The sequence below is a fragment of the Jatropha curcas genome, chromosome 3 (genome assembly GCF_041381405.1).
Source record: "Jatropha curcas cultivar XTBG-Jc1 chromosome 3, XTBG_Jcur_1.0, whole genome shotgun sequence".
Lineage (NCBI taxonomy): Eukaryota > Viridiplantae > Streptophyta > Magnoliopsida > Malpighiales > Euphorbiaceae > Jatropha > Jatropha curcas.
In genome coordinates, this window is record NC_143153.1 from 4,616,305 (window position 1) to 4,629,592 (window position 13,288).

The 13,288-nt window shown below is 32.5% G+C and overlaps 2 protein-coding genes and 1 long non-coding RNA gene across 6 annotated transcripts; all 3 read right to left on the reverse strand.

Moving 5' to 3' along the window:
- Positions 1 to 261: 261 nt before the first annotated feature.
- On the reverse strand, positions 262 to 1,237 carry LOC105643970 (uncharacterized). Its single transcript, XM_012229216.4, has 2 exons — positions 1,097 to 1,237; positions 262 to 972 (listed from the first exon to the last, which is right to left on the reverse strand). The coding sequence occupies exons 1-2, from the start codon at positions 1,102 to 1,104 to the stop codon at positions 390 to 392; spliced, it is 591 nt and encodes a 196-aa protein (XP_012084606.1). The 5' UTR covers positions 1,105 to 1,237; the 3' UTR covers positions 262 to 389.
- Positions 1,238 to 3,683: 2,446 nt separating this feature from the next.
- Positions 3,684 to 5,785, reverse strand: OTP80 (Tetratricopeptide repeat (TPR)-like superfamily protein). The gene has a single exon (XM_012229205.4). It carries the CDS (start codon positions 5,661 to 5,663, stop codon positions 3,771 to 3,773), a length of 1,893 nt encoding a protein of 630 aa, XP_012084595.1. The 5' UTR covers positions 5,664 to 5,785; the 3' UTR covers positions 3,684 to 3,770.
- Positions 5,786 to 6,698: 913 nt separating this feature from the next.
- LOC105643952 (uncharacterized) lies at positions 6,699 to 13,198 on the reverse strand. 4 transcript variants are annotated; one of them, XR_016320015.1, is made up of 4 exons: positions 12,741 to 13,198; positions 11,569 to 11,631; positions 7,126 to 11,486; positions 6,699 to 7,008 (listed from the first exon to the last, which is right to left on the reverse strand). It is a non-coding gene; the product is annotated as an uncharacterized LOC105643952 (long non-coding RNA). The 4 variants fall into 4 exon arrangements; XR_005178505.2 differs by having other exon boundaries at positions 6,699 to 7,699; positions 11,283 to 11,486; positions 12,741 to 13,192; XR_016320016.1 differs by having other exon boundaries at positions 6,699 to 11,316; positions 12,741 to 13,195.
- Between the last annotated feature and the right edge of the window lie 90 nt (positions 13,199 to 13,288).

The window sequence follows — 13,288 nt, forward strand, 5'->3', positions numbered from 1 at the left end:
CCAGATTAGCGCTCGAATTTAACTAATAATAATATTTCCTTCTACACACACAATGAATACTGTGTACTGATCCCACCAAGCTTTCAGATAAAGTTCAAAACTTCGCATTTAAATACCCAATATTTAAGTACCAAAGCGTCCAAATTCCGTTACTATATCCCCCAAGTTATATATATCAATTTCCCCAGTAAAAGCATATACTAACTAATAGGCAATCACAAACAAATTGTTAAGGAATACTGAAAAAAGTTTAACAGCGAATTAAGCAATCAAACCACCAAAAATGGGAACCACAATGAGCTTACCCAATAATCTCATTTCCAGAGAGCTTATATTACAAATAATTTTTTAAGTTCAAATTTGAGAATCCTACAAGCAAGATTAAATAATTAATGGAGAAAAGCATAAATAGCAGTGGAAATATAAATCAAGAGAGCAGAAGAAACCAGAACGACTAATGCTGTAACTGCATGAACCGCATTCTTGCTTCCACAAGACAACATCCCCAACCGTATTTCAATCACATTCACCATTGAAAGCATCAAGAAAATGCAACCCATCACAGACCCAACTGCAGAACCCATCATTCCAAATCTCAACACCTTTAGATTAATATGAGCTCTAAACGCCTCATCCACATCTTTGCTATTTAATAAATTGATTGCCAATTTCAGACCTTGAGCGATTAAAGAAGAGAACAAGAAGAAACTGAACGACACAACCTCAAAAACAAGAAGCTTTCTAGCAACATCGATGCCTGCATCACAGGCAGAGCGGTTCTCAAGACTGCGCTGGCCTGGTGTGGTGAGAGAGAGACCAACAAAGACAGCAATAGTGAAAAGCGAGTTGACATTGACAAGACCGTCAAGGGCTGTGACATGGACACTGGTGGTGGAGGTGGAGGAGAAAGAGGAAGTAGATGGTACTCTTCCTGTAGATGGGTTTCCATTATAGTATGGATCTTTTGGAGATCTGGGCAAAATGAAAGGAAGAAAATGGGTTAGAGAAGAATCACTGCAGACAAAAAGAAAGAAAATATAAAAGTAAAGCAAGAAATGATAGAGAAGAGAATAAAGAGAGATAGATAGAGAGTTACTCATCCATTGTTTAATCTTTTTGAATGAATCTTGGATTTAGCTTGTAGGGTTTATGTTCCCTGCAATAATGGAAGACAGCTGTGGCTTGAAGAAGGAGCTTAACACTGTATATAGAAAGAAATTTCCTTCTTATTTCTAGAATTTCTTGCTTTATTTGCTTGTGGGGTTTGAATACGTTTTCTTGGAGAGAGAAAAAAAAAAAAAAAAAGATGCTTTGCCTTTTCAGTTACATTTGTTGCTTTTAAAAGGTTTGTCGTAAAACATAGGTAGAGGTGTGGGAAAGGAGCTTGATAAACATAGAACATGTGGGGTTTGTTTGAAAGGATCAGTCTTCTATCTAGGTGGAGAATGACGATGATAATGGAAATTGACTGTATTTGCCCTTTTCTTCATCATTGCAAGTTAACTGTAGCTTGTACTTTTTTGGTCATTGAGAAACCATATTCTAATTCTAATGTAATGCCATTATTAGAAAAGTTGATGGAACTTATCTACCAAAAATAAATTGGAAATACCATAAACATCCTCATAGAAACAAAACCAAAACCCATTATGAGACCTCAATTTTTGGGATTTTGTCACTTGTATTTCTGAGCGCCAAAATTGCAAAGTTATTGCTCATCTTATTTCTACATTAATTGTATTCTTTTTTTAAAAAAAATATAATTCATCGATAATAATATCAAAAATTATAAATAATCATATAGACTAAGTATAAACTTTAATATTATTAACTAATAAAGTTTGCTGATCTTTTAACGAAACAAAATAATTCATATTCTTAAAAAATAGTATAATATTACATCTTTCAATTAGTCCGTTAATTAATATGGACGTCAAAAAAATAACTCTTCATGATCTTCTATAATTAAATTATTTTTCTGAGAATTTGTAACATATGACGAATACAGATGAGTTTTCGTCACTATGCTTTAATAACATCAATGGAAGAACAAATCGTATTATTAAACTCTATTGATCGAAGATTCACACCTACAAATTAAGATCTAAAGTCTCAAACGAAATAAAGCCCAATATTATAGTTTTATTTAATAATAAATCCTTACAAAGAAAGAATTACTCCCACAAAAATGGGAAAAAAAATGAGTACAAAAACAGATCTAAGTTTAGTAAAGCAAAAGAAAATTAAAAATAGATAATAAAGTGGAAAAACCAAAATGACAATTAAAGGTACGACTTTAATCCTTTGTTTAGAAAGAAGAGGTTTTTCAAGAGAAAAGAAAAATGTGTAAGGAAAATATCAATAAAAAGGAATTTTTTCTTATTTGAAAAGAATGAAAAATAATCATTATTCTTTCAAATCTATAGAATTAAAATCTCTATAAATTGGAGAAATAACAATGAATAAATTGAGAAAATTATATTATTTACTGTAAAATATATTTCTTTTTATTTTTTTTTTCTTCCAATAGTTTCTTTCACTACCTTTCCAAATAAAGCCTAAGGATTTTCATATAGAAATTTCCGGTTCTGTAAATAATCAAAATACATTGCAGAGAAGACAAAAATAGAAATCTTTACCTAAAATCACTTTTAGAACGGATTGACTAAACGCGGTTTTTACTCTACCTTAAAAAAAGAATTACGTGTTGGATAGTGGATTATTAACAGATATTTCCTTAAGTACTAATGTTAAATCAAATCTTGGTGACACATTAGCTGCCTAACTTACACATGGGACCAACCAAGCTATGAATATTTGAGCAATAAATCAAAATAATTATACACATTTCTCTTAAATTTTGTTATTAGCAATAAACAACAATACCAAACAGGTTCTAATTGTGGCCTTTCAGTGATCAAGCATTTGATAAAGTTGCCTAATAAAACAATTGTATAAAAACTTTTCAAAAATAATTAACATTGCGAATGAATGAAAAATCTATGGTAGAGAATACTCAAATTCAAAACTTCTCACTTTTTATGTAGGTAAAAAGACCAAAAAGACCAACGGAATCATTACGTGATTGGCTTTTTATTTACATTTACTGTTGAAAGTTTGTAATCAAATATTATTTGTTTTTTATCTAGTCAAATTAAACTTGTATTTGAGTAATGTTAGTAGATTTTTTAGGAGGTATATTTATTAATGAATCATTATTTTTCTGAGAATTTATTATTGATCTTGTATTGAAAGATTAAATTTGCGATTGAACAAAATTAATGTCTTTCAGCTTTAAATTTATTTATTTTTTCCTTCTCTAAAATTAAGGTCTTGCAACTGCTTAGTACCAAGAACAACAAAAGAAAATTAAAGAAAGAGAAGTAATCCATAGAGAGAGAAAGAAATCTGTCATCAGTCTTTTTGTCAAACAACTTTACAGGTATATATTAGCAGGAGTTTCCTACGATTACATCAGCTATTCTTGACAACAAGTTACTCACTGATCAGACATCAAATTAGAGAAGGAGAAACTAATTTGTAAGCAATATTATGATGCTTGAATGCTTATCCTAGTGGGGACAATAGTGCCCTCCATCTCCACATTTAAGGGATTCTGTCCTTAAAAACACTCAAAATTTAAAGAGTATAACATAAATTATTGTATATATTATATACAAAAGTTAAAAATAATTAACTATTTATATAATTTTTGTATATACAACATTACTTCAATGAATCCAAATACTTGAAAATTGTAAGAGTCTATTTCACCAATAATCCCCACAAGAACAAATCCCATTCTCAAACTGGTGAAACCTATTGCGATCCCTAACCACTATTTTTCTCTTGGTAATCTCAGATATAAGTCTGATCATTGAGTGGCAATCATTGCATATCCTTAAATTTTTCACAACCCTTATTGTAGTAAATGGTTTTGTAGAAATTAATCCATAGCATATTGCTAGTTTTTCACTATGTATTGCCAAAGCCCATTCTTTCTCCCAGTTCTCAATATCATGCAACACTACCTCTGTTGCAGGAGTATACCCTTTCAATCTCAATTTTAGATTAATATCTTCTAACTTTTTGTAGATTTTTTCTTTCTGAGGATGTCTTAGGTCTCCTGAGATGAATTCATGAATCTCATTGTTTACTTCAATTGAACTACAGCCTGGTTCCTTCAATATTCCCTCTTCTTTCATCTTTGCTCTTACTTGTGCAGCCTCTTTCCATTTCCCAGATGAAGAATATACATTTGACAGCAAAACATAAGTTCCTGAATCAGCATTTCCACAATTCACCAACATTTTTGCGATTTCTTCGCCTAACTGCAGATTTCCATGAATTGTGCAAGCACTTAGTAAAGCTCCTAGCATAATATGATCTGGTTCTAACTTCATTGTTCTAATGAAATCATAGGCTTCCTCAGGTCGTCCCAGACGACCTAAAAGATCCACAATACATCCGTAATGCTCCATTTGTGGTTCAATCTCATAATCCCTGGACATAGAGTGAAATATTTCAAAACCTAAATCCACCAAACCCCCATGACTACAAGCATTCAACAAACCAACAAAAGTTACACTGGTTGGTCTATGTCCTTGTTTTGTCATTTCTCTAAACAACTCAATAGCTTCATTGCTCTTTCCATGCAATGAAAGCCCCATAATCATAGAATTGTAAGTGATGGCATTTCTTTCTTTCATTTTTCCAAAAATTTTCCATGCCTCATCGATGTCACCACACCTTGAGTACATATTGATCAAAGCAGCACCAACAAAATGATTTAGCTCTATCTTACACTTACCCATATAAGAGTGCACCCATCTTCCAAGCTCCAATGCTCCTATTTGTGAGCAAGCTGATAAAACACAAACAATTGTAACTTCATTAGGCCTCACATCAAGCCTTTGCATTTCTCTAAATATCTCTAATGCTCTGTTCAACTCCCCATTCCTGACCAACCCATCAATCATCGCAGTAAAACACACTGTATCCTTAGTCTTAATCAAATTAAAGACATTAGTTGCCTCTTGAACCAATCCACGATCAAAGTAGGAATCAATCATGATTGTTGATGCAACAACATCTAATTCAGGCATTTCATCAAACACCTGCTTTGCATCTTTTAGTGCTCCACATTTGCCATAAACCTCCATCAATTTCATTCTCGTTGACCTATTTGAACTAAACCCAAATTTCAAAACTTGGCAATGAACCTCTCTGCCTTCTCTCAACGCTAATTGAAACGCGCAAGCTTTCAAAACAGAAGTGATTGCGTACTTATCAGGTAAGATTGATGAGCTAATCATTTGATAATATAATTGAATCCCATTAATGTAATAGCCAGATAATACGAACCCATCAATGAGAGCAGTGTAGAGGTAAACATTTGGGTTTTGTGTGTAAGAAAAGATTCTAGTGGCGTAGTTAATAGAGTTGAGATTGGAACAAACGCGAAGTAGCTCAAAGATAACAAAAGGATCTTGGTCATGGTTGGTTCTTATGATTTTAGCTTGGATTACTGGAATTTGGTTAATGTGTTTGCAATTTTGCAAAAGAGAGAGAAATTGATTTCTATTTGGAGAGTTTCTGGACTTTGCGCCTATATTTGGTGGGAAAGCTGTGCAAGCAGCTATTGGCTGCGTGGAATGACTCATTCCTTCGCGTTTTGTCTTTGCTGGCCTGACTAAAATACAAGGTAACTGTATGCTTGTACTTCGGATTACAGAGGAAAGAAAATAAGAGAGAGAAAATATAGAAGGAAAACAAAAATAAAGCTAAATAAGTTTTGTTATCTAGTTCTTTCGAAAAAATAGAAAAGTAGCATTTTTCTTATTAGAAAAAAAAAAACAAAAATGGTCTGTCCTTCAGGTACATTGTCAAAAATGAAAAATCACTTGCTTATAATTTTTATTTCAACATGGTGACTAAAAATATCTAAAATTATCATTTTGGTGCAAATAAAACATTTAAAACAAAGGGGCATTTTTAAAATTAATCTCAATTAGCTAGGTAGATGTTTTCGACTGTGTACCTCTCATTATGTTTGCATTCCAAAGTAAAATTTAATTAATCACGACATGCTCAAATTAATAGATAAGAGATAATGTTCAACTGCTTCCCCGCATAATCTAATGCAATGACACATATGATTTTCAAAAAAATATATGAAATTCATTACAGATTCTATATTTTTCATGTTAGATGTGAAAGAAAATTTAATTTCAATTTTATATACTATAACTAAATCAAATTCTATCCTCAAAATCCAGACTAATCAGACTCGCAACTTCGGCTTCCGGGTGGTTTAAACCGAGGAAAAAAAAAAAATCACTCCATATTTTGAAATTCATTTATATCAAAACATCATACGGGTACATTTTTCTTATCTGACCATTTGGGAATCGTCTCACGTCGTAGGCATCAAGATTCAGGACCTGACTTGAGCTCGAGTACGAATTTGTACACATCAAACCTGAATAAATGTATCCACATGAACAGTGCTATACTAAGAAAAGCTGTAATTTGGCACAATATTTTCCTTTGGAAAAAAAAAAAAAAATCAAAACAAAAGCCATAACTTTTTCTTACGCTTTACTTCAATGCTTATGGGATTAGAATTCTACCCCCTCTCAATCAAGAAGCTTATTTATCACAATGCATCTTAATACTCGTCTGGGAGGCTTTCCATATGAATCGCAGAAGCAAGAAATGATAAATACGAAAGAAAACACTATAAAAAGTTGTTCATTAACGTAAACTAGCTGTCAAAAAGCATTACTCAAACATCATAGTAGCGGTTGCCAATGCTTACATCAACCTACAAACATGGCAAAAACCAACAGGAACCAGAAAATCTGAGGTTATTCGCATTGGAGAAGCATGACCCCAAGGCAAAGGCTTGCCCGGATACTCATTTGCTAAGCTTCTCCATAACTTCCTTCCTCCAAAATTTATACAGGACCCTGATGAACATTTCCCTGGGTCTCGAAGATGAAAGTACTTGAAACCAATGCAACAAGAGAGGTCAGAAATATATTACCATCAAGCTCTCTATATGCTTAAAATAATGCGCAACACTAGATCAGAAAACTAAAAAGGTCAAGAAGTACTGCATACTTATTATAGAGAAACGGTTGCCAAAAATATATACAACTCCGAGTTCATGCTATAGATATTGATAACAAATACTTGCTGTTGAGAAACATTGAGAAACCCTATTAGAAACATGAAATTGTCATGCAAAAATGCATTTATCCAGTCTTCAAAAACATAAAATCTTCAAGCAATATACCTACCAAACATTGATGTAAGTGTTCCATTAATTTAACAGCAGCATTGAAGCACTCACCATCTCCTCAGGGAAATGCTTAAACATAACTCAATTTGACCGAAATTCTAGCATTTTCGCTGCAATAGTAGAGCCAAACATTTCATATATTATTGAGCGACAAGCATAGTTCATTAGGGGGAAGCCATTATATCAGCCTCCATATGGACCAAATATGAAGGGGAACCTCTTCAACCCAGACAACCATATTGTCTGCAAAAGTACTTGGCTATTGTGGCTCCTTCACTTCCTAAATGATCAGATGTAGTGAAGAAAAATCAGTTTTTGGAGGCTTTCAATGGAAGGCCACTGTTAAAACATCACTTTCCAAACTTATCAACTTCTAACCATCTCCATAGCAAGCTGCAATGCTTATGCTTTAGTAATCTCAATAGAGGAAATATTAGAGAAGCATGTATGGAGGTGATTGCTAAGCATTAATTAGCTACTTCACTTACCTTATCCTAGTAGTAATACTTTTGAAATCATTCCATTTAGCAATTAAACTTGTCATATATCATATGGACAACCTCTTACATTTTACTTGTGCCAGATGAGTCCTAATTGGATTTACTCTATGTCATTACATACCTAATTCCACACTCTACCAATGCTGCAAATAAAATCCCGAAGGCATGTTCGCCACTTTATATATTAAAACTAGGCTTTCAAATAAACTTGAAGAGAACAATTGAAAGGTTTTGGTCCCATAGAACAATTGCTAATGCATGTGGAAACAACCTACGATATATTGCTGGAGAGAGGAGAGAAGTGTAAATGTAGAAGTAGAAGAAAATCCATATTGATATATTGCCACTTGATTGGACCAGGTCAAATATCCAATCTTCAAACAATCTTTTGTTTTTTTTTTTTTTTTTTTAAACGTGAAGAGATAAAGAAGCCATTGCAATCGCTGCTGAGCCTACTCCGTACTCATGCAAAGACAAGCGGCATACAAAAGATGTACAAACAAATGTGAATTACAATATCTTTTACACTTAAAAAGAAGGCCTAATGATAAAAAAATATCACAATCTTTATAAGAAATATCAATTTTAGCAAAAATTTTCATTCTTTCAATTCCATCTCAATCTTTAGAATTGGTTTTAAAATTAGTCACCAACTTGAAATTGAAAAAAAAAAAATTACTTTCTTATTAAAATAAGATATTATTTCCAAGTCCTGCAATGACAATTTAATCCTCAACATCCTTCCCTCTCCCCAACCCCCACTCCCAAAACTAACCTTCCTCAACTTAGTCTAGGTTGGAGATGCCTCCTTAAAATCCACAACAACTCTCATCTTCTAGATATAGATATTATAGCTAGGCTGTTTAGCCACTTTGGCACAGTAGTAACATTGACTCGAATGGTATTAAACATTAAATCTTTATAATTGCTTCTTAGTTTGCCAACATTAACAGGTTTTTGGTTCTTATAGAAACTTCCCTTTAGTGTCCATGATATCATAAATATCAATAACACGTATGGTAAGACTAAAAGATGACAACATTTGACGCATGTTAAAAATGAGAATACAGCTGCCTATTTCTCTTTTCTTTCTTGCTCTGACCAACTGTAACTGAAACTCTTAATCCTAATCCTAATCCTAATCACCATCATTTTTAATTGTGAACTTTAATTGCAATCACTTGAGATTTGCAAAACATAAAAGCATTTGCAGGTGGTTGCTTGGTATGTCCTATAATATCACTATCTAAAAGGAATTACTCACCAAGAAGTTACCATAGGCAATCACTTTAATTAATGTATGACCTTACTGGGCAACCACTTCAATTAGGCTTTAATTCACAAACGCTTGTTCAACCAGCACACCAATATTTTGTTTAATCTATTCATAAAGTACTTTTTTTATTGGTCAAATAGGAAAACTTTGCAAGTGTATTAGAAAATACAACTATTGCAATACAAATTTATTTTAGGAATGTCATTTAGTAACTTCATCTCGCTTCAATGAAGGAAGTTTGCCTTATTAAACCCTTCAATAAGTTACTTTAAGATATAAGAAATTGGATGCCTAATATTAATAAGGTCTAACTTCCTTTCAAATTTTACTTCCTAGCAAACCAAGCACAATAGCTCCACTTGCTTCTCAAGAAGTCCTTAATTAAGCCCACTTCTCATGACACAAAATGACTAGATTAGGGTTCATCATTCCAAGATTAAATACGCTTTACCTTTTAACAAGAAAATATCCCCATTTTTAGTAGTGGATGCTAATTCGTAAGTTCTTATTGATTAGTATCTTTCTATTTCCTACGCAACAATATTTCTTGGTATTATTAAAGGAACGCCTTACTTAAGGCTCAAGGGCTTGTGCCTTTAGGCGAGCAACTTCACTCAGGCTATTGCCTCTGGGTCGAGGCGTGTGCCTCTTTTGCACCTACGGCTCAAGAAAGGCGCGCCTTTCTAATTTTTTTGTTTTTCTGAAGAAGTCACGTAGGGTTTTCTTTCAATATACAGCTTTCTAGCCAGCATCTAGCCTCCACTCCTTTATCTAACACTCACCTCGTGCAGTCTAGTTTTTAGCCAATATCCATTCAGATATACCTTTCTCAATTTCTCTTCCTATATTTGCATTTTATCTTCTTTTTGTTCCATTTTCTTGATTCTATTCTTTTCTATCTTAATTGTAATATCTTAAAATATAACTTATCATGTTGCTATTTTTTTTTCTGATTCACGCGTGTTCCTTTCCATGTTTTTCTAATTTTCTTTTTCATTTGTTTTATCTTAAAACACAATTTTCAGTTGTGTTTAAATTCATTTTTTTTTCCTTTGCGCCTCGCTTCACTCAGGCTCGCGCCTAGGCTCTAGCAGCCCTTTGCGCCTGAGACCTCACACTCATAACAATGCTTCAACAAGCATAAAAATTATCACCTTACAATAGTTACAGCCGAACACGCATCTTGGAACTTAGATAATTCCTTTCGATAAATGAAATTTCTTGGATCAAAATGATATGCAAAGCAATTAATGCGTCATTATATTCTTTTACTTATAATCCTAATTAAAAACAAAATTTTCACTTCTAGATCATGAAGCGATTGAAATTTCACATTTTATTACAAGATATTAGTGGTCACATACCAAAGTAAGCATCAGAAGATATCTGATTAATGTGTCATAACTAGGTTCAGAGGTGGTACGGGTATCAAGAATTCTGAACTACCCATTTAAAATTTTAATACCCATATCAGTCTCCAACCGGTTTAAAATTTTAATACATACCTGCAAGACCACCCTGCTAATGTATTCATTGCTAACTCAAGTCCATTTGATACAAAATAAAACTAGCAAAAATCTTAGAAAAATTAAAAATAAATTTCAAATTCATAAATATCAAAATTCATAGATAAACCAAGAAAATTTTCAAAAAAAATAATTATCTTAACAATATCCACGTATGAATTAAAAAATTCATTATAATAACATCCACATAAAAACTAAAAATTTATACTGACATCATAATCTTCCAATTTTTTTGCTAAGTTAACCTTTCACATCCAATTAAAACTTCCAAAATCTATCAGTAAGACAACTTCAAAATTAAAACAACTACAACAGGTTAGAAATTGTATGCTTATGAATATGGGATTTTCATTTAATAATATGCAAATTCTATGAAATTTTTTCGGATAATTGATTTGTTTGATATTTTTCACTTAAAATATTATATATTTTTAATTTTTTTTAAGTGGGTTTCGGTGGATAGCGAATACCCACAGCCTTCAACCCAAACCAATGACAAGTAATAATTTAATACTCATCCCAAACCCATTTAACTAATATCTAAACCCAATTTAAATATGTTTTTATAAGTACCGCCAGTAATCATCCCTAGTTGTAACATCAGCACAACATGAGTATTAAATAATGTAGTGCACTTATGGTACCACAATTTAGAATCAGAAAGAAATCAAAACCTGGGCTCCAGCTACAGCAAGATGTTAGAAACACCTGTTTATTCACATGCCAGTAATCAAAAATGGATGAAAAGGAACCTTCCTCAAGCATATTGTATGACGACGATAGAGAGCACGCTAGTAGACAGCCAAGCCCACAGCATGAATGCTAACCAGTGTGCTCTCTCTCGTCGTCAAGCAATCATGTCAAAAGTTGAAGGCAAACTGCAAGAATGGGCATAATCAGAAGAAACACAGATAAAAGGAATCCAAAAGACCAATATATGGGAAATTTTGATGTACTCACCAAGGGAAGGGGATGGCACGAGAACTTCACATTCTCACATGAGTAGGATCTTTCAAAAGGAACCTGAAACCATATCAATAACACAATGAAATAACAACAATATCTTTCCATCAGCACATGATGATAATGAGAAATTGGAGCTAAATATCTCATTCATTCATAATCTAGATGTTGTAACCAGCACAAATTAAAAAACCACCTATGTATATAGACTAATATATAGTTTACTCTTGGGACTATATAAAGGGAGAATCTCTTAAAGAAAGAAAGTTTGTCTAATCTATTTCTTAAATTGTTAAACATGGAATCACAAACCACTGAACTGTTTGTTTAAAAGGGATCTACACATTTAATTTGCACTCATACTACTTATTAGAAGTAAGTAGACATCCAGAAAACGTGAAACGCTTAAAATTAGCATAATACAAACAAAAACACAAAATATTCAAATAAATAAATAGAGCATCATCCTATGTTAATTTTAATATATAGGGCACACCAGAACCCAATTCTAATATATGAATATTTTAATAAAGGGCAAAACTTCGCCAGGTAATCCAAGCAAAAAGTGGCAGGTTTCTCCAAGCATTACAGATTAAAAGGAATGAAGTGTTGATTCAGTTATCATAATCACAAAAATTGAACGAGCTATATAGAGAGCAAGCGAAGAAATTGTAGCAACAAAGAAATCTAATGAAGACTTGCAAAACATGTTCCACACCTCAAGTTAAAGACGTACCAAAAAAACCTAAAGAGCAGATAAGATAAGAACTTTAATGCATTTAGAACCGCAAAATAATTTAATCAAGCTTGTCCATTTTAATTTACAAGTTACAACAAAAACCCAAGAGAAAAACTAAATTTTAGTGGAAAAAACAAGGAAAATTTAGAACAGTTTTCTTTCATCTCCCTCGCATTTCTCAACAACCAAACAGCAAGTAAAGAGATCTGAACATCAGAGGAGAGAGAATTTTTAGACGATAAAATAATTCGAATTTTATGAAAGAAAATTACAAAAGATCAAATCTACCAAACACAATAATTCATAAAAAAATAATAAAAATAAAGCCAGATTCAACCCGAAATAAAAATATAAATTGATCTAAAACAATGAAATATATTTAAAAAAAAAAAAAAAGAAAGAAAAAAAGCACCGGTATCAGCATGCTTACTTAGAGATTGAGAACAAAGCACCGTCTCAAGGAAGAAGAAGAAGCTATAGACAGATACTAGAAATTACAATACGTCTTTTATCTGTATAAACTGTAAGCACGAAGATAAAGGTGAGAGAGGCGTTTAAAAATATACTGATAAGTTAAGCAAACATATACAGCTAGAACCAGAATTTTGTAGTAGACCCCACATCGACCGCAGTACATGTACCAGAGTCCGGCTGGTCGGAGTACTCCGACGGTTATTTCGGGGAAATGACTGTGTACTACTGTATTATTATTCTTTGTTTAATGAATAACCAAATGCCCTAACTTTATCCAAATGTATCAAAGTGCCCCAAACTTTTATGGACTATTCAACTTCACCCTATCTTGATGTTTCTGTCAATTTTCACCTTAATTTCGACCCTTTTCTAATACTCTCAATTTCAATTGAAGAGATAATTCCAAATTAAAAAGTTATTCCTATGATTCTGATAAAATTTTAAAAAATAAAAATTTTAAAAAAATTTCATTAGTCTATCTAATTAATGCAACATAAATAAATT